The sequence below is a fragment of the Rhinoderma darwinii genome, chromosome 1 (genome assembly GCF_050947455.1).
Source record: "Rhinoderma darwinii isolate aRhiDar2 chromosome 1, aRhiDar2.hap1, whole genome shotgun sequence".
Classification (NCBI taxonomy): domain Eukaryota; kingdom Metazoa; phylum Chordata; class Amphibia; order Anura; family Rhinodermatidae; genus Rhinoderma; species Rhinoderma darwinii.
Window position 1 is genome coordinate 624,644,430 of NC_134687.1, and position 24,154 is coordinate 624,668,583.

Consider the following 24,154-nt stretch of genomic DNA (forward strand, 5'->3'; position numbering starts at 1 on the left):
TCTGACACCCAGACCCCGCACTGATAAGCCGCTTCGGTGGCCTGCGGGCACCGGATGTAATGGGCGCATAATGCTATTGACGGTGCCCAGAAGCAGTGGCTCCGTACATAGCATAGCAGCCGTGCTGCAGAACTGCAGGTCTGCTCCTTTTCACTTGAATAGGAGCAGAGCTGCATTACTGCATCTCATCCGCTATTCCGTGGCCGGAGCCAACTACTTCCAGCATGTACGTCCGCTGCACGGAGGCATCGGACCAGTTGATCTGTGCGGGGTTCGGGTGTCGGATCCCCACAGATAATGTACTGATAACCTATCCGGTGGATAGGTCATCAGTTGTCAGAAGGTGGAAAACCCCTTTAAATCCTGCCTCTGGCAGCGCTTAATATGAGAGGTAGGATGGCAGACTTGGGTGCCTTCAGTAGGCCCCCAGGTTGCCATGACAACCATCGGTACCCTGCAATCCCGTCCCGGGGAAGGGGCGAGGGGCTGTCGGAGAGTACTAACTACTTAGAAATGGGATGAAAGGTCATCCCAGAATGCCGGCCTGGACAGAGAACAGAAGAAAGCGTAACTATGACAACGGAGAACAGGGTAAGTATTCGTTTTTTTTATTAATTGTACACAAAAAAATGTTTTGCTTCTGATTTACGATTTTTTGCGGCAGAATTGCAGTTTTTGCGGCGCAAAAATTGCAACATTTGCTGTTTGTTGCTGGTTTTACCTCCCCATTGAACTCAATGGAGAAAACCTGCAACACAAGAGAAGTGATTACGCGGCATAAGTTCCCATGCTCCGGAATAAAAAAAGAGTTTCCTTCTGGCATCTGTCGGACCAGTATACATTGATATATCTTCTTTTAAACTGTATGAAATAGCGCAGACTATGCTATTACATACAGAGGCATCCCACAAAAAAACATATCCCGTGTGGTATATACTTTTTTTTTTAACATAGAAGCCTATGGGCAATGTATGACACTCTGTATGACTATACAGCAGCAAACGTCAGAGGTATATGTGGGGAAATCCCCCGACATATACCTTTGACGTGCACTGCAGTGTGAACAGAGCCTTATATAGTCATGGCCAAAAGTTATGAGACGCAAATTTTGGTTTTCACAAAGTATGCTGCTTCAGTGTTTTTGGATCTTTTAGTCAGATGTACTAAAGTACAATTATAAGAATATCATAAGTTTTTAAACTTTTATTGACAAATACATCAAGTTTATGCAAAGACTCAATATTTTACGATGTTGGCCCTTCTTTTTGAAGACTTCTGCAATTCACCCTGTCATGCTGGATATCCGCTTTTGGCCACCCATTCTTGTCTCATCAGTGCTTGGAGTTTATCACAATTTCTGTGTTTTTGTTTGTCCATCCGCATTTTAAGGCTTGACGACAGGTTCTCAATGGGATTGAGATCTGGGGAGTTTCCTGGCCATGGACCCAAAATGTAAATTTTTTGTTCACTGAGCCACTTAGTTATCCCCTTTTGTCTTGTGACATGGTGCTCCATCATGCTGGAAAAAGCATTATCACCAAATTGCTCCTGGATGGTTGGGAGAAGTTGCTCTTGGAGGTTGTTTAGATGCCATTCTTTACTCATGGAATTGTTCTTAGGCAAAATTGTGAGTGAGCCCACTCCCTTGGATGAAAAGCAACCCCACACATGAATGGTCTCTGGATGCTTTACTGTTGGCATGACACAGGACTCATGGTAGCGCTCACCTTTCCTTCTCCGGGCAATCATTCTTCCAGATGTCCCAAACAGTCTGAAGGGGGCTTCATCAGAGAAAATAACTTCACCCCAGTCCTCTGCAGTCCAATCCCTGTACTTCCTGCAGAATGTCAGTCTGTCCTTGATGTTTTTCTTGGGGAGAAGTGGCTTCTTTGCTGCCCTCCTTCACACCATTCCAGCCCCCAAAAGCCTTTGCCTCACTCTGTGTGCAGATGCACTGACATCTGCCTGCTGCCATTCCTTAGCAAGTTCTGCGCCGGTGTCGAACCGATCCTGCAGCTGAATTCACTTTAGCAGACAGTTCTGTCCCTTGCTGGGCTTTCTTGGATGCCCTGAATCCTTCTTAACAGCAATTGAACCTCTCTCCTTGAAGTTCTTGCTGATCCGATAAATGGTTGATTTAGGGGCAAGCAGCAATGTCTTTGCCTGTAAAGCCCTTTTGTTTGAAAGCAATGATAACTGCACGTGTTTCCTTGGAGGTAACCATGGTTAACAGAAGAAAACAATGATTTCAAGCACCATCCTCCTTTTAAAGCAACCCTTTCTCCTGAGCTAATGAGAAACTCACGGAAATTATGTTAGCAGGTCATTTGTGGCAGAGCTGAAATGCAGTGGAAATGGTTACGTTAATTTTCATAGCAAGGAATGACTTTGCAATTAATTGCAATACATATGATCACTCTTCATAACAATCCAGAGTTAATGCAAATTGCCACTATAAAAACTGTAGCAGTAAACTTTGTGAAAACCAAAAACCATACATGAACCAAAAACAGCATGAATAGTCAAGACTTAGCTAATTCACAAACATCTTTGCAAAAATTTTTTAATCCAGCTCTCCAGACCCTGCATGATCTACTTTTTAGGTTGCTAAAATGTATTGTTGTTACATGAATAGCAATTTTTTAAGCAAAATTCCACTTGTTCGACATATTATTTTTTTCTGCAAATTCCCGAAAGAAGGAGAAACTGCACATCGATGATATTCAGATGTTCTGTCACTAGAAATATCCGATAGCGTGGCATCACATGCTCATGATTGAGCACCACCAGATGCTTTGTGTCCGAGCACGAGTTCATTTGGGGAAATGGTGGGGGTAAGTACTCAACTGGATCTTCTGTCTAGAGTATATCACAGGACACGACAGAAGATTTATGCAAAGTAGTAAAAAGTAGCGCAATAATCACATAGATCAGGCCTATAACAATGTGAATAAGAGAGGTCATTGTACGAAGAACCATGTGTTTTGTTAGGACTACAGTTACTATCATGGATGACACAACAAGCATAAGAGTCGGAGTAACGAACAAAAGTGTGGAGAGACAACATTCTCGCAGAGTGAATATATACAATGCATTCGGAAAGTCTTCAGACCCTTTCAATTGTTTTGTTATGTTGACGCCTTGTGTTAAAATAATAATTCTAGTTTTTCCCCATCATTCTGCACTCAATACCCCATAATGACAAAGAGAAAACAGAATATTAGTTCTTTGCTAATTTAAAGAAAAGGAAAACTAAAGTATTACATTGACATAAGTATTCAATCCCTTTACTCAGGACTTAGTTGAAGCACCTTTAGCAGTGATAACAACCTCCAGTCTTCTTGAGTACGATGCCACAAGGTTTACATGCCTGTATTTGGGATTTTCTGCCATTCTTCTCTGCAGATCCTCTCAAGCTCTGTCAGGTTGGATGGTGACGTCGGTAGACAGACATTTCCAGGTCTCTCCAGAGATGTTCGATTGGGTTCGAGTCAGGGCTCTGGCTGGGCCACTCAAGGACATTTACAGAGTTATCCCTAAGCCACTCCTGTGTCGTTTTGGCTATGTGCTTAGGGTCATTGTGTTGTTGGAAGGTGAACCTTCGGCCCAGTCTGAGGTCCACAGCACTCTGGGTAAGGATTTCATTAAGAATATCTCTGTACTTTGCTCCATTCGCTCTCTCTCTCTCTCTCTCAACACTCACCAGTCTCCCTCTCCCAGCCACTGAAAAACACCCCCACAGCATGATGATGCCAACACCATGCTTCACTGTAGGGATGGTATTGGGCAGGTGATGAGCAGTGATGGTTGACCTTCTGGAAGTTTCTCCCATCTGCACTCAGGATCAGAAGAGCTCAGCCAGAGGGACCATTGGGTTCTTGGTCACCTCTTACCAAGGCCCTTCTCCCCCAATTATCTAGTTTGGTGGGGCAGCCAGCTCTAGGAAGAGTCCTGGTTGTTCCAAACTTCTTCCATTTAAGAAATATGGAGGCCACTGTGCACTAGGGAACTTTCAGCGCAGCAGAAATAGTTTTGTACCCTTCTCCAGATCTGTGCCTCCACATAAACCTGTCTCTGAGCTTTACAGGCAGTTCTTTCCTCCTCATGGCTTGGTTTTTGCTCTGATATGCATTGTCAGCTGTGAGACCTTATATAGACAGGGGTGTGTCTTTCCAAATCATGTTCAATTAAATTAATTTAACACAGTTAGACTCCAGTCGCAGTGTAGACAATGTCAAAGATTATCTAGTGAAATGGAAGGCCCACAGAGCTAAATTTCAAGTGCCATAGCAGAGGGTCTGAATACTTATGTCCATGCAAAATTAGAGTTTTTCATTTTTAATAAATTTGCAAAAATTTCTAAAATTCGTTTTTTACTTTATCATTATGGGGTATTGAGTGCATATTGATGGGGACAATTATTTTTTCTATTTTAGCACAAGGCCTCAATATAACAAAATGTGAAAGGGTCTGAAGACTTTCCGAATGCACTGTGTATATACATAGTAAAACCTCTCCAAAAGACCACCTCTTTGACCGACCCCCTTATCCAGAGAATATTTCCTGTTAAAGATTTTCTGTTCCACCATATACTATGGCTCCCCTCTCATTCCTGGTCTCCAGCATGGCTCCCCTCTCATTCCTGGTCACTAGCATTGATCCCCTTTTAATCCTGTCCTCAACATGGCACCCCTTTCATTCCTTGTCTCCAGCATGGCACCCCTCTCATTTCTTGTCTCACCATGGCACCCCTTTAATTCCTCTTCCTCAGCAGGGCATCACTCTTACTCCTGTCCTTAGCGAGGCACCCCTCTCATTCCTGAACCCCAGCATGGCTTTCCTCTTACTTCTGTCAGCACGGCACCTCTCTTATTCCTGTCCCCAGCATGGCACCCACTCTCATTCCAAGTCGCCAACATGGCTCCCCTTTTTCTAATCCTCAGCATGGCTCCCCTCTCAATCCTAGTCCCAAGTATGTCTCCCCTTTTATTATTATACAGTACACCAGCATGGCTCCCCTTATTCTTAGACCCCCAATTAGGTTGCTCTCTCCATTTACCACCACATTACTAAACTTGACAACTCAGTGGCAATCTGCAGGCTCCCTTGCTCAGCAACTGTATGAGCTGTTCAGTGCAGTGTGACGACGCGTGCTGCACCTTTCCCTTCTCTGACAGCCTCTCTCCTCCTTCCACGGTGTTGGAGATGCTCCTCATTTCTCTGCTCCAGTGATGCAGTTTGATACTGGAAAATGTGCTAAAAAAAAGTGGTCTTTATTCGGAATACGGGTGTGCCATGGGTGGTCTGCTTATAGATGGGAAGCTTCTGTGGACTATAATGGTGAGAAGATCCGTCACAGAAAAATTCGGACTGGATGGGGGTCATCCCAAAGGGGTGGTCATTTGGGGAGGTTTCACTAATATATATATATATATATATATATATATATATATAACTGCAACCAGTATACATTGGATACAGACCAGAGCGAGGAAACAGTTAAGGAATTTTATATGTTTTTTTATTCAGTAGTGTGTTTACTTCTGCCTGATACCATTAATCTAAAGTACGTCATAGATATCTCAAGCTCATTCTGACATCAAGGAGTGCGTCAGTATAATTCTATACATATCTGGATGTACAAGAGCACACAGTATCTGTCAGATATGGATGTCTTCAATACAGACAATGCTTTATAAAAGCAAGGGGCGTAACTAGAAAGTGCTGGGCCTCATAAACTTTTGAATGCCCCAGAAATCCACAGTGTATGGCAAAATACTACTCAATCGAAACCTACAAATGGGATCACACTCAACACATAATATATCAAGAATCAAATACTTTAGTAAATTGTTACATATTAAACATACAATGACCACTAAAATGAGAAATATTATATGTGCCAATATGTATCATCAACAGTATAAAGACTATAAAGACATGGGGGGGTACAAGTGAAATAAGGCATACAGACCAAGAGGGCAACCACCCTACCATGGGGACTTTGCACTTTTATAGATGTACTTTGCATACCCTGAAATCCAGGCATCCATATTTCCTTGCAACTACCACATTTAGGGCTCATGCACACGGCCGTAGATTTAATCCGTAATTACGGACTCATTCATTTCTATGGCCGATTGACACCTTCCCGTATATTTTCGGGAAGGTGTCCGGGCCGTAGAAAGTTTCCGTAAAAAATAGGACCCTATTTTTTTTATTTTACGGACCGTGCTCCCATACTTTATAATGGGAGCACAACCCGCAAATGTGTGTGACTGTCCACGGCCGTCATGATTATGGTCACGGTCGTGTGCTTGGGGCCTTAGAGCGTGCAATCTCCTTTTATTGTATGTTTTAATATGTAATAAACTAATAAAGTATTTGATTCTTGTTATACAGAAGTAGTCATCTTTGACTTGACTTTTACCGTGTTAAATACAGTGACAAGAAAGTTTAACTTGACTTTTCCATTGGCTTAAGCGATAAGTTATTACACCGAAGGAAGTTAGAGTCATGAAAAGGATTGCTACATCTGTATTATGTGTTTAGTGTGAGGCCATTTGTACGTTTACATTAACCAGATGCATGCGAAAGTTAGAGGTTTCACTTCTGTGAAACTACAACTCCCAGCATAACATGACAACTGACGAGAACACGCTGGGCCAGTAGTACCACACACATCAGCTTCATAAGTAAAAAATGCAGGATGGGGTGAAGGCATGAAACGCATCAAACCCCAGACCAGACCCCAAAATTAATTCACATGCCAAATAAGACTCCTAAATTAACCAGACCCCAGACCGCTCTTGGGTTTTCTCCACTTTTAGGCCCTGGCACGTAAGCTCCTGACGCTGGATCGGACCTGGAGGATCAGACATCCTAAATATGACGTGCCAGGTGCTTTAAATAGCACAACATTAAAATCCAAATCTCGACTATGGGCGCTGCTTTTCTGACTTTGGTGAAGGCTCTGTAGAAACAGCACTCGTCCGGATCGGCTTCTTCTCTAGTGCACTACTGGGCAGTACAGACAGGGAAATATATAAAAATCGAGAAAATTGTTTTTGGGGTGGCAGGAATGACTGCTTTCTAGGTTCATATAGTCAGAGAGACATGATCTCAGCAAGAATATAAAAGTTTATCATTGGTATTTTGAGTACTGTAAATTAACCCCTTCCCGACATTTGCCGTATGGGTACGCCATGGAAAGCAGTGACTTCCCGCATCTTGCCGTACCCATACGCCGAATGTTTGGGACTGGCTCAGAAGCTGAGCCGGTGCCATCATCACCGGATCTCAGCTGTATCTTACAGCTGAGATCCGGCTGTAACGGCGGGGACTGAAATTAGCTTCGATCCCCGCCATTAACCCCTTAAGTGCAGCGCTCAAACGCGATCGCTGCATTTAAGGTGTTTGCAGCTCATCGGAACCCCAGCAATGAAATTGCCGGGGTTCCGGTGGCTGCAATGGCAACCAGAGGCCTAATACTGGCCTCCCGGTCTGCCTAGCACGGAAACCGGTCAAGATCCGCCCGGCGGCGGACCCCGATTGCCTTCCGTAGCTGCCGGCAAGATGGCGCCGGGTCAGTTGCTGATCCGGCGTCATCAGCGGTGGAAGTCAGCTGTATGTTACAGCTGACATCCACCTGTAACGGCAGGAACCGAAAGCGATTGCTGATCGTAGCGGTTACTAGCAGATCGCCAGCCCTGACAAGCAATCGGGACTGGCGACTGCTGCTATGGCAACAGGAGACACAATGGTCTCCTGCTCTGCCATTGCGGAAGCCGATTAGGCTCTGCCGGGAGGCGAAGCCTAATCGGCTTGCTGTCAGTGAATAACTGACACATCTAATACATTGCACTACGTAGGTAGTGCAATGTATTAGAAAAAAATAAATCTGACAGCTGGACCTTCAAGTCCCCTAGTGGGACTTGGGAAAAAGTGTAAAAAAAAGTATAAAAAAAGTGTAAAAAAAAAAAAGTGAAAAAAATAAAAGTTTGAAAACAATAAAAGTTTCAAGTAATAAAATAAAACACAATCCCCCTTTTACTCTTATCAAGTCCTTTATTATTGAAAAAAAATAATAAACCATACGTATTTGGTATCGCCGCGACCGTAACGACCTGAGGTATCAAAATATTATATTATTTATTGCACGCTGTGAACAGCGTAAAAAAAACCTGTAAAAAACTATATCAGAGTTTCTGTTTTTTGGTCACTTTGACCTACATATATTGGTATAAAAAGTGATCAAAAAGTCGCACGTATTCCAAAAATGGTACCTATAAAAACTATAGCTCGTCTCACAAAAAACAAGCCCTCATACAACTCCGTCGACAAAAAAAATAAAAGGTTATGGTTCTTACAACTTGGCGACAGAAAAAATACATTATTTTTACAAAAGTAATTTTATTGTGCAAAAAGTTGTAAAACATAAAAAAGTCCTATAAATTTGGTATCGCCGGAATCGTACGGACCCGCAAAATAAAGTTAACATGTCGTTTATAACGCATGGTCAACGCTGTATAAAAAAAACTAAATAAAACTATGCCAGAATTGCGTTTTTTTTGTTTACCTGGCCTCCCAAAAAATAGGATAAAAGGTGATCATAAAGTCGCATGTACCCCAAAACGGTACCAATAATAACTACAGCTCGTCCCGCAAAAAACAGCCCTCATACCGCTACGTCTATGAAAAAATAAAATTAGTTATGGCTCCAATATGTCAGAAAATAAAAAATATGCAGTTGTGCTGCCCGAGGGGAACATTTCTTCTGTTTCAAGAGGCGATTTATCAAGGACCTAAAATTAGGGAACCAGGAAAGGGAGGGCCCAAACATATCCGCTGGAAGCGACGGTTCCCATATTATACCAGGACAACACTTCCCAGCAAAATTCCCCAAACTGCAAAGGCGCGGAGTGTGGATCAAAAGGGGGATAATAAAGGACGCTATATATCAGTGTGACACTGGCCTGTGCAGAAAGGATTGTGTCACAGCGTAACACACATCTATGGATTATTTTATTGTTTTTTTTTTACCCCATTATTATACCGCCTGACTATGCCCCTTATATACTCCGCCCGGCTTACATGTACCGCCACATTATAAACAGAAACACCAGCAATACTCAAACAAATCTACTACCAAGCAAAATCCGCTCTCCAAAAGCCAAATGGCGTTTCCTCCCATCTGAACCCTACAACGTCCCCAAACAGCAGTTTCCTTCCACATATATGGCACCGTCATACCCGGGAGAGAACCCTTTTAGCAATTTTTGGGGTGTGTGTCTCCAGTGGCATAAGCTGGGCACGACATATTTGCCACTGAAATGGCATATCTAGGGAAAAATATAAATTTTTAATTTGCACCATCCGCAGTGCATTCATTTATGGAAAAGACCTGTGGGGTGAAAATGCTCACTACAGCCCTTAACAAATGCCTTGAGGGGTGTAGTTTCCAAATGGGGTCACTTCTCAGGGGTTTCTTTTTATTATTTCACATCTGAGCCTCTGCAGTTGTGAACCAATACTTTTTAAATCGCCAAATTAGGCCTCAATTTTACATGGTACTCTCTCACTCCTGAGCCTGGTCCAATGTCCAGGCAAAAGATTAGTGCCCCATGTAGGGTGTTTCTAAAACCAGGAAACCCAGCATAATAATTAGAGAGCTGTCTTGTTATGGTGGCACAAGCCGGGCACCACATATTGTCCACATATCTGTGGAAAAAATCCCATTTTCACTCTGCAACATCGAGTTCACACTAATTTCTACAAAACACCTGCAGGGTTAAAATGCTTACTACACCACTAGGTAAATGCATTGAGGGGTGTAGTTTCCAAAATTGGGTCACTTCTGGGGGATTTCCACTGTTTTGGGCCCACAGGCGCCCAGAAACCAATGCAGCAACATCTGCACTCCAAATGGCGGTCCTTCCGTTCTGAGCCCTGCCGTGTGCCCAAACAGCAGTTTATGACCACATATGGGGTATTGCCGTACTCGGGAGAAATTGCTTTACAAATGTTGGGTTCTTTTTTTTTCCTTTATTTGTTGCGAAAATGAAAACATTTGCGCTAAAGCTACGTCTTATTGAAGAAAAAGGATTGTTTTTATTTTCACTGCCCAATTCTAATAAATTCTATGAAACATCTGTGGGGTCAAAATGCTCACTACACCCCTAGATGACTTTTTGGGCGTTTTCATTGTTTTTTCCCCTCAGGGGCTTTGCAAATGTGACCTGGCCTCCGCAAACCATTCCTGCTCAATGTGATCTCCAAAAGCCAAATAGCGCTCTTTCCCTTCTAAGCCACGCCGTGTCTCCAAACAGCCATTTATTACCACAAGTGGGGCATGGTTTTACTCGGGAGAAATTGCTTTACAAATTTTGTGGTGCTTTTTCTCCTTCAGTCCTTGTGGAAATGAGAAAAAATAAGCTAAACCTACATTTTCTTTGAAAAAATTTAGATTTTTATTTTCAGGGCCTACTTCCAATTATTTCTGCAAAAAAACTGTGGGGTCAAATCGCTCACTATACCCCTAGATAATTTCCTCAATGGGTGTAGTCTCCAAAATGGGGTCACTTGTGGGGGGTTTCCACTGTTTTGTCTCCTCAGGGACTTCGTAAATGTGACAAGGCCTCCGCAAACCATTCCTGCTAAATGTGATCTCCAAAAGCCAAATGGCACTCCATCCCTTCGAAGCCCTGCCGTGTGTCCAAACAGCCATTTATTACCACATGTGGGGTATTGTTTTACTCGGGAGAAATTGCTTTACAAATTTTACGGTGCTTTTTCTCCTTCAGTCCTTGTGGAAATGAGAAAAAATTAGCTAAACCTACATTTTCTTTGAAAAAATTTAGATTGTCATTTTCAGGGCCTATTTCCAATAATTTATGCAAAAAACCTGTTGGATCAAAATGCTCACTATACCCCTAGATAATTTCCTCAATGGGTGTAGTTTCCAAAATGGGGTCACTTGTGGGGGGTTTCCACTGTTTTGTCCCCTCAGAGGCTTTGTAAATGTGACATGGCCTCTGCAAACAATTCCTGCTAAACTTGAGCTCCAAAAGCCAAATAGCGCTCTTTCCCTTCTCAGCCACGCCGTGTCTCCAAACAGCCGTTTATTACCACATGTGGGGTATTGTTTTACTCGGGAGAAATTGCTTTACAAATTCTACGGTGCTTTTTCTCCTTTAGTCCTTGTGGAAATTAGAAAAAAAATCGCTAAACCTACATTTTCTTTGAAAAAATGTAGATTTTAATTTTCACGGCCTACTTCCAATAATTTCTGTAAAAAACCTGTGCGGTCAAAATGCTCACTGTACCCCTAGATAATTTCCTTGAGGTGTGTAGTTTCCCAGATGGGGTCACTTTTGGGGGATTTTGACTGTTTTGGCACCGCAAGAGCCCTTCAAACCTGACATGGTGCCTAAAATATATTCTAACAAAAATAAGGCCTCAAAATCCACTGGGTGCTCCTTTGCTTCTGAGGCCAGTGCTTCAGTCCAGTGGCACGCTACGGCCACATGTGGGATATTTCCTAAAACTGCAGAAACTGGGCAACAAATATTGAGTTGCATTTCTCTGGTAAAACCTTCTGTGTTATAAAAAAAAATTGTACAAAAAATTTATTTCTGCAAAAAAATATGACATTTGTAAATTTCACCTCTACTTTGCTTTAATTCCTGTGAAATGTGTAAAGGGTTAAGACATTTTCTAAATGCTGTTTTGAATACTTTGAGGGGTGAAGTTTTTAAAATGGGGTGACTTTTTGGGGGTTTCTAATATATAAGGCCCTCAAAGCCACTTCACAACTGAACTGGCCCCTGTAAAAATGGCCTTTTGAAATTTTCTTGAAAATGTGAGAAATTGCTGCTAAAGTTCTAAGCCTTGTGATGTCATAGAAAAATAAAAGGATGTTCAAAAAACAATGCCAATCTAAAGTAGACATATGGAGGATATTAATTAGCAACAATTTTGTGTGGTATATCTGCCTGTCTTACAAGCAGATACATTTAAATTGAGAAAAATGCTAATTTTTCGCAAAATTTTGGTGTTTTTCACAATTAAATACTCAACATATCGAGCAAATTTTGCCAGTAACTTAAAGTCCAATGTGTCACGAGAAAACAATCTCAGAATCGCTTGGATAGGTGAAAGCGTTCCGGAGTTATTACCACATAAAGTGACACATGTCAGATTTTAAAAATGAGGCTCGGTCAGGAAGGTCAAAAGTGGCTAAAGAGGGAAATGGTTAAATGTTTCTTGAAAAACAGAAGTCCACAAAAAAACCAAAAACATGACAAAAAGAAGACAAGTACACATTGAGTTGAGACGTACAGTTGTTTATTGGATCAAATGGGAATTTATTTACTGAACTTTTTGTTTTTAGAGACACTTTTATTGGCCTGGATGATCTCTAGAAGCTGGCAGGTTACGGGAGTGTTTTTTTTTACTCTAGCAGGGGGACTCCTCAATGCTTGGCTGCCAGTTTTTGTGAAACCCTATCCCAACTGTAGAGCCTAGTGGTCTACAACATATGGCTCCCCAGTTCTTGTACCTGAAAGCTGTAACGAAAGGTTGCGGACTACTGGGCATGGACCATTTATGGTCTATTAGGTTTTTACCCATTGAACACCTTATGAGTTGAGGCCCCCATAATATTTAATATATAGAATATAAAAGTTAATGATTTCACTAATATACAGTGTATTTACCCACAGAATCTTACCTATGAACACAACCAAGGCCAATATTCGTTCACCTTGAGAGTCTTCAGAAAACGTACACACAAGAACACATACATCAAACAAGCCATTCCCAAGCCTCAGTATGTACAAAGATTATTAAGTCTTCTTCGCAGCCATAACTTGTTTGTCAGAGGCTTTTTTCTTCTTCGGCTTCCAAAAAAACCAAACTGCCTTGCAAGGGCTGCACTGGAAATAATCACCTTCAAAGAAAATCAGTCACCAGAACAGACCCCTTAACCTTACGGCATCTGTTAAATGCCCTCAGAAAAACAAGCTACAAGCTATCGGGTACAACTGCACCCACTACCGCCCTACCCAACACCAACTACCTCAGTCAAGCCATCTTGCTTGAATGAGTAGGACCAGATGGTTGCATTCCCAATACTTCGTTTATAATGAGCCACGGATGCGGCCACCTGGTCTCACTCATCAGAATGGTGTCACTCAGCTAGCTTTATTTTCTTAGGGCATCTAGGAGATGCCCTAAATTAAGTGGGTCTGAACTGGTAACAGATTTTTTTTAGGGGCATTTCCATTTTTAAGCCTTATGCACGCTACCATATTATGTACAACTTACGTTGTAGTATGGGCCATTTCTTACATCTCTATGCCTCCACTGTATGAATCCAACGGAAAACAAATTGTGGCATGTTCCATTAAATGCCATATTATGGAGGTATAAGGAAGCTTGCCTCAAGGGCAGAATACCTCCATAATACAGTGCACATAAAGGCTCCATATGGTGGCACAGAGAGTATCTACAGATCTGTAATACAGAGCCACAGGGACTCCAAACATGACTCTACTATGCGCATGAGGCCTTAGTATTTTTTTTTCAGGTCATTCAGACATATTAGAAACTCAAATCAGTGGGTATCTGGGAGTTGGGACCTTGCCCAATGTAGACATGGTTACACCGATCTACTCAATGAAATGTATGGGAGCTATGGAAACCTACAAAATAGAGAATGCATTGCCATGCCTACAATGAAATGAATCCTGTAGGAGTTTCTTTGGGACATTGGAGAGAGTCTCACCACGTAGGCTTCCACAGATGTGACCTTCTGAAATGTATGAATGACTGGTTAGAAAAAAACAAATGGAAAAAAACTTTTTATAATAAGAGTGCCACAACCCCAGGCTATAGGGCAAAGCTAAAGATTGTATAATGATGCTCATCCCATAAAGTGATATCTTTCTGTGTACAAATATATTAGTCCCTTTCCTTCTAAAGCCCCATGATGAAGGACGGTTCAATGACACAGATGAAAACCATGCTTTCAATAATCAAATTATCGAGCTTTGATAAACAATTTGGAGTCCTCGGAGGTCGAGGCGTTGTCTTTCGTTGGTTCCTGATTTGTCACCTTTCCTGATGAAGAAACAACAATGGTTTTACTATTGGCAGAAGCCACTTTTTGTATCCGTGATATAGCATCACAGGCCGCCACCACCTCATCACTCTCAAAGTCATAGTCTGGGATTAACGCCTGTTCAATACTGAAATCTGTTTGGTTCCTCTCCAGAGCTTCTGCTGCTCCAGCTTCTTTCTTCTGATGGAGAAGCTTTCGAGCCCAGTTCAGATCTTCATCCCATAACTCCACATTAGAAGGGCAGATGTGAATTCCAATCTACATTGCTTTCTAATACAGTGGTGGGGTATTTTGAGGAGTGGTGGGCGATGCAGCTGTTGGACCTCACCAATCTGGAAGTGACGGCATTACTTCTCATGGAGGGAAACCCAATTTATTGGAGGTATGTTTTAATATTGAAATGAACACAAGGAGCAATAGAATACAAAATATACCCCCGACATAAGGATTTGTCAGTCTATTTCCCTAGTCTGTAGATAAAAACCTGTAACTCAATCATGAATGCATATTTGTCAACAGGTTAAATACTGGCCTGCAGCAATGCGGAGCTTCTACAAGCTGGTAATAAGAGCGTCCCACTCATTATATTCTCAGTAACAGATCAATGCTTGGTGGCAGTGGTTTTTGTCACCACGGTTTGAGCAAGTACAGAGATCACATTTCTCACAAGTCCCAAAATTACTATGCGAACACCTAATAATCCAGTGTTTGCCATAAGCTTACTCCATGAAGAGAGTGGATAACATCGGTCGATCTGATAGTAATAGCCATACAGCAACGTCCTACCGGGGACAAGGCGTATTTTACTAGAGCAATGGATAGTCCCCAATTCTGAAGGCAGAGCATATTCACTCACATCAGTCCCTGTCCTTGAAGGACTCACAATATAAAGTTCTATACCTCAGGATTAAAGACTAAGAACAATTGAAGCGACCGGAATCAGGACGGGGTGCAAATTTGTAATGTACAACCCATCCCAATTCTGACTGAGCAGATATCATGGGGTCTCATGGGGTTAGACACGTTACAATTGCGGTTACTTACTCCCTTACATTATGTACTCCCGGGTTTGGACGTGGCGGTTTTCTTTAACACGGGTTGCTGCTGCATTTACAGATGAACACTTGCTGGATGTGACTAAGCAGATCTCCAGTTTTCCCCCTTGTTAAGCCACATGCGCGGCAGTTAACCGATTATCGTCTTTCTTTGTGATTTCGTTTCTTGTGGTGGGCTTATGCGTATACATAGAAGGCAATCTGAACAAGCCAAGCTGCGCCATAAAGCATGGAGCTGGCAAAAATATCAAACTGAGCATTGAATAAGACAGAAGGTGGATAAAGGACTACCTCAGAATCCATAAGACACAACGAATCACATCATTGCCACTAATGGAGCAGAGCGAATATGAAGCTAACCAGTCATCAATGAAGAAAAAAAAATAAAAAGCACATAAGCATGACCCAAAGAAAGTGACTGATATAATATTTTCAAGCCCACAATCCGCTTCTTCCCCTATAGTAAGATCAGTTCCATCAGCTTCTCTGAATCCCTTCCCCAGTAGAATCAGTTATCAGCTTCTCCACACCCTTTTTCCCACCGGTAGGGTCAGTTCCTTTAGCTTCTTCACACCACCTTTCCATATAGTAGAACCAGTTCCATCAGCTTCTCCGAATCCCTTCCCGTCCAGTAGAATCAGTTATCGGCTTCTCCACACCCTTTTTCCCACCGGTAGGATCAGTTCCTTGAGCTTCTTCACACCACCTTTACCTATGGTAGAACCAATTCCATCAGCTTCTTTGGACCCCCTTCCCCTGAAGTAGGATCAGTTCCACTAGTTTCTCCACATTCCCTTCCTGTCCAGCAAGATCTGTTTCAGTAGCTTCTCCACAACCTTTCCCCTCTGGTAGGATCAGTTCTATCAGCTTCTTTGGACCCCCTTCCCCTCCCGTAGGATCAGTTCAATCACCTTCTCTACAACCCCACTCCTTCCCTTAAGATCGGTTCTTCCATTAGTTTCACCAAACCCTCTTCCCCCCCAGTAAGATCTGTACCATCAGCTTCTCCACACACCCCTTCCCCTCTGGTAGGATCAGTTCCATCAGCTTCTTTGGACCCCCTTCCCCTGAAGTAGGATCAGTTCCACTAGTTTCTCCACACTCCCTTCCTGTCCAGTAAGATCAGTTCCATCAGCTTCTTTGGATCCCCTTCCCCTGAAGTAGGACTTGTTCCATTAGCTTCTCCACACCCTTTCCCCTCTGGTAGGATCAGTTCCATCAGCTTCTCTCGACCCCCTTCCCCTCCTGTATAAGTAGCTTAATCTGTAAAAGGAAGGAAAATTAGGTGATAAAACGGGATGACCACCTCACCATTAGGCATTTTTCAATGGCAGTATTTTGATTGGTATTTTGCTTCAGTATTTAGGGGCCAAAGCCAGAAGTGGAAAATAAACAGAGAAAAGTATGTTTTGGACCCACTCCTGGTTTTGGCTTACAAATACTGATGTAAAATACTGACCAAAATACTGCCGTGTGCAAGTGGCCTAAAATAGACGTTCCTTAAAAATATTTCAAAAGTAAAAATTATTTGACAAAAACAAAAATGCTATTTGAACATTATGCTTGGTACCAAGCCAGGATATCGACGTTGCTATAACCTTGACTTGTACAACCGAACAGAACAATAAAGAGATGGAAAAACAGTCATGCCTAAAACGAAGGTTAGTCAAACACAATGACTTCCCATTTTAGGCTACGATACTGTGTGTAAATAATCCCAGAAAGGAAAATGCACGGTGCTGGTCGCGCTAGGCAACTGAAAAGCCACAAATGAGGTTTTATGAACTTCTAAGTAGATGAATCATGTTCACGCTGTCATTAGAAAACCATTCACTGACCATCAGTATCAAAGAATGTATATAGAAGGACCGCTCCCAACCAGAGGTACACAGGGCTGAAGCTCCATAGCCAAGAGACAGTGTTTGATTAAGTCCTACAAATATCCGTCCAAAAATTTCTCTGTAGGTGCCGACACTGGACACTAGAGATAATTTCAGCTTTTTTTGTCAGAGTAAGAATTACACAATTGCTTTGTGTCCACAGAATATCCTATGCTTATATTTGGTAAATGTCAGTCAGTGCTTTTTTAATTTTTTTTTTCTCAAGAAAATCAAAGGGATTACAGCGCAAATCTTAAGATCAGATGACATCATGCATCACAGAGACCTTTTTTTAAGGTTGAATACTGGTGCAACCTTAAAGGGGTTGTCCAGGCTGGGGGCTGTTTTTTCTACTTATGACTTATCCACAGGATAGGTCATCAGTATATGATCGGTGGGGGTCTGACACCCGGACCCCGCACCAATCAGCACCGGCTGATCGAAGATATGCAGGGTCAGTGCCGGAGGTAGATGGCTCTGACAACAGTATAGCGGCCGTGCTAGGTTACTGCAGCTCTACTCACTTACACCGACCTTGCATAGTTTCTGGCGCACGGAGGTAGCCGAAACAGCTGATTGGTGCGGGGTCTGGGTGTCGGACCCCCACCGACCATAAACTTATAACCTATCCTGTGGATAGGTCATCAATATAAAAAACAGCCCCCAGACTGGACAAACCCTTTAAAGTGAAACTCCACTAGTCTCTTTAATACAGATCTCAGACCAGAGTCCCCTTGAAGGGGATGTCCAGGATTAGGAAAACATGGCAAATTTATTTCTTCATTTATCTTTATAGCGCCTGGAGTTTTGTTTTCCTAATACAGAGCTCCAAATCCCCAGCATAGACTTGGAGTTAAAAGATTAAATTCCTGCTGCTTGCAGCCACCACTAGGGGGAGCTTAAGAGCATACAGAGTTATTGTTGCCTTCAATGTATAAACAGTAAGCAGCAAGCTCCTGAGCTCCCTCTAGTGGTGGCCAAAGTCAGAATTGTATCATGTAACTATTTATGGAGGGGATTTGGAGCTCTGTATTAGTTCATAACATATATATATATATATATATATATATATATATATATATATATATATAAACAAAGTTCAGGGACTATATGTGCTGTCATATAGTGATCTGTCATATGAGGGAGACATTCCTATTTTCATTAAGAGTTTAAAATAAGGAGCTAAAATAATGAAAAACAAAATGCCCATTTTGTCCACATTTAGCTCTGTATTTATGTCTATATTCTGTCAGTGTTTGTTCCTTAATGTAAAAGTCAGGCACAAAAATATATTTTTGTAAAATTGACCCACATGGATCACTTAAAAGGCATTTTTGAATTTCATGTAAATAAAGTTTATTAATAATAATGAAAAGATCTACAACTTTCTATTAGACTTTATGTTCCAATTTTGAAGAACTCTGTTTGCGGTCAGTGAAAGTGAACATTCTTGTTTATATCCAGAGGAAATGTGCTGCTCACACAGGCTTGTCAGAGTTCTCTCCTGTAAGTAGCCATGCACATGTAAGAGAAGAATTGTGGGCTCTTCTTGTCACCACGTTCCATGTTTTATTACCATGTCAGTCATTTATACAACAGATTTCTTCTTCCTCTTGTAGCCGATACAGGAAACAGCTAAGTTTCCATTTGTCATACAAAGCAGCTATGAAACCATCACTTGGTCACAGTGTCACCAACGCCTGATAACAATGCATAGTCCCTGCTTACCCTCCTCGTTCCATCTCTTCCCTCTGTCGTTCCTCCTGTCATTTTGATAAACTGCCTGAGAGTGAAAATCCAGAGAAATCAGCTAAGACAGTGCTACAGCTATAATCATTCATGAACTTTAAAAAGTCTTCCCACTATAGATATGTATGGCATATCAATTACATATACTATAAATGTCTGATCTTTGGTGGTTCAGCTCCTAAATAGGGGTGCTTAATTCCCCCTTTCCGGGGTGAAAGTTGGACATGTGTAGTCACTCTATATCCAACTTTGCAACTTTTTTAAAAGGGACATCAGAGCGTTTCTGAAAAGCGTTCCATTATGTCCCAGCCATTTATATAGGACATGCCCTAAACCTACATACTTTGAATAACAAAAAGTGCATATGACCCACTTCATCACACCCCAAAATGATTACAGACACAACACCAGACTCCCTTAATGAATACAGATCCCATACCCCCTAAACAAACACAGAACCTAGACAAGAACCCTTGCTGGTGGAATCACTATACACATATTACATGACTTATCCTGTACTGATCCGGAGTTACATCCTGTATTATACTCCAGAGCTGCACTCACTATTCTGCTGGGAGTCACTGTGTACATACATGACATTACTTATCCTGCACTGATCCTGAGTTATATCCTGTATTATACTCCAGAGCTGCACTCACTATTCTGCTGGTGGTCACTGTGTACATACATGACATTACTTATCCTGCACTGATCCTGAGTTACATCCTGTATTATACTCCAGAGCTGCACTCACTATTCTGCTCTTGGAGTCACTGTGTACATACATTACTTATTCTGTACTGATCCTGAGTTACAGCCTGTATTATACTCCAGAGCTGCACTCACTATTCTGCTGGTGGAGTCACTGTGTACATACATTACATTACTTATCCTGTACTGATCCTGAGTTACATCCTGTGTTATACCCCAGAGCTGTACTCACTATTCTGCTGGTGGAGTCACTGTGTACACAGATTACATCACTTTTCCTGTACTGATCCTGAGTTACATCCTGTATTATACACCAGAGCTGCACTCACTATTCTGTCGGTTGAGTCATTACATTACATATCCTGTATTGATCCTGAGTTACAGCCTGTGTTCTAAAAATTGTGGCATACTCCAAAGCATCCCGCATTAAAGAGACACTCACCCTTCGAAGCGTTGCTCCTAGTGTTGGATACTCTACCTCAAAGAGCTATTCGATATTACTTACGGACCCATACTGCAACCAGTACACTGCCGTAATCCTATACCTACAGTAGCTTGTCCATCCTTGTATATATATACAAAGCAGTCTGATGTCGGCTCATGCTTGGATGATCACATCTATTATTCTGCTCTTCACTGCAAGTCTTTCATTATGGACTCCATAAAACGTTAGTAAATTTTCACGACTTTCACAGCTGCATTTGTATCTCTTCCCATTGTGGTCAGATTACTTAAACCTGCCTGGAAGAGTGAACGACTGTTCATTGTAAGAAACCTCAAAAGCTTCTGGGAAGCTAAAAGCCTGAAGATCTTGGCCGTGCCATACAGCTGAGTAGCTGAGAGACTACAATGCTCCACTAAGTGTACCCACTGGGAAAACCGCCAAAAGGCATTAACAGGTCAAATAATACAGTTTGTAAATGTAATAGGACTTGGTGTCTACGGCTTCTACTTTTGTTTCGGAAAACAAAGCAAAATGCTAAAGTATTAAATATAGATGAGACGCCAAAAGAAGCTGGTTTAACCCTTCAATCACCTGGGAACGGAAAAGCGTTGATCTTTATACAGAACTTTCTCTAGATTGCCGTTGAATTTTCTTTATGTATATATAATTTTTTCCCCCCATTCTTTAAATTCTATCAAGTTTCATAGGGATTGCATGTGAGTAGCTCCTCCAAAAGTTCTCCATTGGATAGAGGTTTGGACTCCTGGACCCTCCAGGATATTGAAGTTTAACGTTTACATTGTTGTGTATATTTTTAGTTTTTTCATCAGAGGTTCCGGTATTTTTGACGGCAAGAAGAGCTTAGCTTGCAGCTTTGTGCTTTGGTCGAATATAGCAGAACCTCGACCGAAATCTAATAGGCCCCATTATCCATTATAAGTCAATGTCCAAGGGAGCCCTTGTCTTCACCCTCAACCCTATCATTGGAGGTTTGGTCTTTGCTGCAGGGCACTCTCCAGGTCGAGGTCCTCAGGATACTCTCGGATCACTGGTAACTGTTCTACAGGAACAAGCAGGCAAAGTTGATTTGAGGAAGACGGCAGCAGTACAAGGGAGCAGACAGGATAGAAGGTCACAGGCGTAACCAAAAGCAGGGATCAGAAGTCAGTAGCCGAGACATCTCAACAATATATAAGCGGAGTCAGAAATAGAGCAAGGAGTCAGGGGTAAGTGACTTTATCGGTGAATGACCAGTGCCCTGGTAACAGGACAACCAGTACAGAGTGCCACGAAGAGCAGTGCGGAGCCAGGAGAGATACTGTAAATTTGGAGTATATTTAGAGTCATTGCGTCAGTTCTCTTGCAGACTGCAGCAGGTTTTTTTTGCTGTATTTTTCTTTACTTTACCCCCCTACCTTCACATGCCTAACAAGGCCTTCAGCAGAGAAGACTCCTCACAGCTTTTTGCTGCATCATTATGTTTTTAGCTTTGGTATTGTCTTGGTGTGGTGCAATGTTTAGCTTATGTCACCCAGGACCAAAAAGCTCTATTTAGGTCTGGTCAAACCATTATAACCTGATGAAGCACACAGGCAGCAGTTTTTTGCACATTCTCACCCATCTCAGCCGTACAAGCTTGTCAACCCATCACTGATGTTTTTGATCTATGGTGGCCTACCTCATACATGAACACTATTTGACTATGTGACCTTCAATTGGCTATTCCAGTGAAAATTTAGGTGTGTTATAGTAACGGGAAGACTAGAACTGAGCGACTGAATGACCAGAACAGAGCGCCAGAAGAGATAATGCAAGTAAAAGTACATTTGGATTATGTTTAGAGCTATTGTGTCAGTTCTCTTGCAGACTGCAGCAGGTTTTACTAGTTTGTTTTTCCTGTTTTCTCCTTTACTTTATCCCCCTACCTTTACATGTCTACCAAGGCCTACAGAATTGAAGCCTCCTCACAGTTTATCGATGCATCATCATGCTTTTGGTACTGGTGTGGTCTTGGTGGAGTGCAATGTCACCCATGACCAAAAAGCCCAAGTTCCGTCTTGTCAAACCATTGGTACCTGATGGAGAACACCGGTAGCAGTTGTATGAACATTCTCTCTTATATCCATCTTATCAGCCGTAGACGCTGGTCTACCCATCAGATGTCTTAGGTCCAAAACCAATGGACTATACCAGGGAAGATTTAGGTGTGTCATAGTAATGGGGGAGGGGGTGAATAGTTTTGCATGTAATAATTGTAATGAATGTAGATCACTTGGTAAAGATTTGTTTAACTTATCTATTAAAGAGCGGTCAGTACCAAAAAAAACCATGAAGGGGTGTGAATAATTTTTTATAGGAACGATATATGTTTGAACTGTGCATAGCATTTATGTACAGAACCTGGCTAAGGCTGGGTTCACACGACCATGTTACATCCGTAATGGACGGAACGTATTTCGGCCGGAAGACCCGGACCGAACACACTGCAGGGAGCCGGGCTCCTAGCATCATAGTGATGTACGATGCTAGGATTCCCTGCCTCTGCGTGGAACTACTGTCCCGTACTGTAATCATGATTACAGTACGGGACAGTTGTCCTGCAGCGAGGCAGGGACTCCTAGCATCGTACATCACTATGATGCTAGGAGCCCGGCTCCCTGCACTGTGTTCGGTCCGGGTCTTCCGGCCGAAATACATTACGGACGTAACATGGTCGTGTGAACCCAACCTAATAATATGTAATCTGGTGGCAGCTAGTTTGTAATTGCCACTGGTTATAATAGAAATCCTGCTGTTCCTGTACTTCCGTTTTTGACTGGTATTGTGCAAATAGGAATCGTTCTTTATGACAAATATTTGCTTGGTGTTTGTGCGCCAACTTATAGCTATGTCTCTCATAGAGCAAAGCCCATCAGGGAGAATAAACATGCTGCATATTAGAAGTCTTGTTACACAGTAGGAGTATGTTGTACACATGGCGTTTTTAGGCTTCCATCAGGGTTCCGGTATTTTTGACTGCAAGAATAGCTCAGTCAGCAGCTTTGTTATTTGGTCAAAAATAACATAACCCGACCCCAATCTGAATAAAATATCAGTAGAATGTGGCTGGGCTGTTGCATAAGGAGTGACTGGGTGACAACTGCAGATCTCCTTGGCCCTGTGTATTCTGCTGTTGTCACTTAAAGGGAATGTGTCTCTAGATTTTTTTTCAGTTAAACAATGAGTATATAACGGATTACACATTGTTTTAATGTTTTTACATTTTTTCACAAGTCAGAAAATATTATAAATTAGATTCTAATTTATAATAATTCCATGTGCTGGCCACTAGAGGGAGCAGTTCCCAAAATTGCAGCATGGTCACTGTGGTAAAGCTGCAAATTTGGGGTGGATACACTCTCCTCTAGTGTCCTCACACAATCCCCCCTCCCTTCTTCTGGCTAGTGCCAGGCAGGGGAGGGGTTTGAATGTCTTCAAACCCCCTACACGGTGTGCCACCATTTTCTGAGCGACTGCAGAGTGGTAGGAGGTTCTAAAGCAGGGGTCTCAAGCACGCGGCCTGCGGCCGCATGCGGCCCCTGGGGCTGTCATCTGCGGCCCGCGGGACACAGAGCCGCTAGTATCGGCTCTGCTCCAAGACTCTGGAATTCCCTGACATCGCTGTCCACATATGAACAGCGATGTCTGGGGGTTCCCCAGAGCCGGAGTCCCGAGCAGAGCGCTGGTGTCGGCTCTGCTCCGGGACTCTGTGGAATTCCCTGACATCGCTGCCCATATGTGGACAGTGTGTCAGGGTCTTCCCCAGAGCCGGAGTCCTGGGCAGAGCTCTATTATCGGCTCTGCTCCGGGACTCTGGGGAAGCCTCTGACATCGCTGTCCATACATCGACAATGATGTCAGGGGCTTCCCCAGAGCAGGAGTCCCAGTGATGTCAGGAGCCCAGCTGGAGTCCCAGGAAGAGCCTACTAGCGCTCTGCCCGGGACTCCAGCTCTGGGGTTGCCCCTGACATCTCTGTCTATATGTGGACAGTGATGTCAGGAGCAGAGCTTGAATCCCAGGCAGAGTGCCAGAAGCGGCTCTGCTCCGGGACGCCAGCTCTAGGCAAGCCCCTGACGGCACTGTGGCAGCATCAACGGAGGGCACACTGCAGCAGCATCAACGGAGGGCACACTGCGGCAGCATCAACGGAGG

General features: G+C 42.7%; 1 protein-coding gene across 1 annotated transcript in view; it reads right to left on the minus strand.

The window, feature by feature from the left end:
* Window positions 1-12,328: 12,328 nt before the first annotated feature.
* Window positions 12,329-24,154, minus strand: part of TTC33 (tetratricopeptide repeat domain 33) — a 223,399-nt gene continuing 211,573 nt past the window's right edge. Inside the window, exons 5-7 of the mRNA XM_075847598.1 lie at window positions 18,756-18,840; window positions 16,280-16,422; window positions 12,329-14,380 (exon numbers count right to left, since the gene is read on the minus strand). Of these exons, the coding sequence (XP_075703713.1) occupies window positions 14,042-14,380; window positions 16,280-16,422; window positions 18,756-18,840 (567 nt within the window). The 3' untranslated portion in view covers window positions 12,329-14,041. The remainder of the gene's footprint in view (window positions 14,381-16,279; window positions 16,423-18,755; window positions 18,841-24,154) is intronic.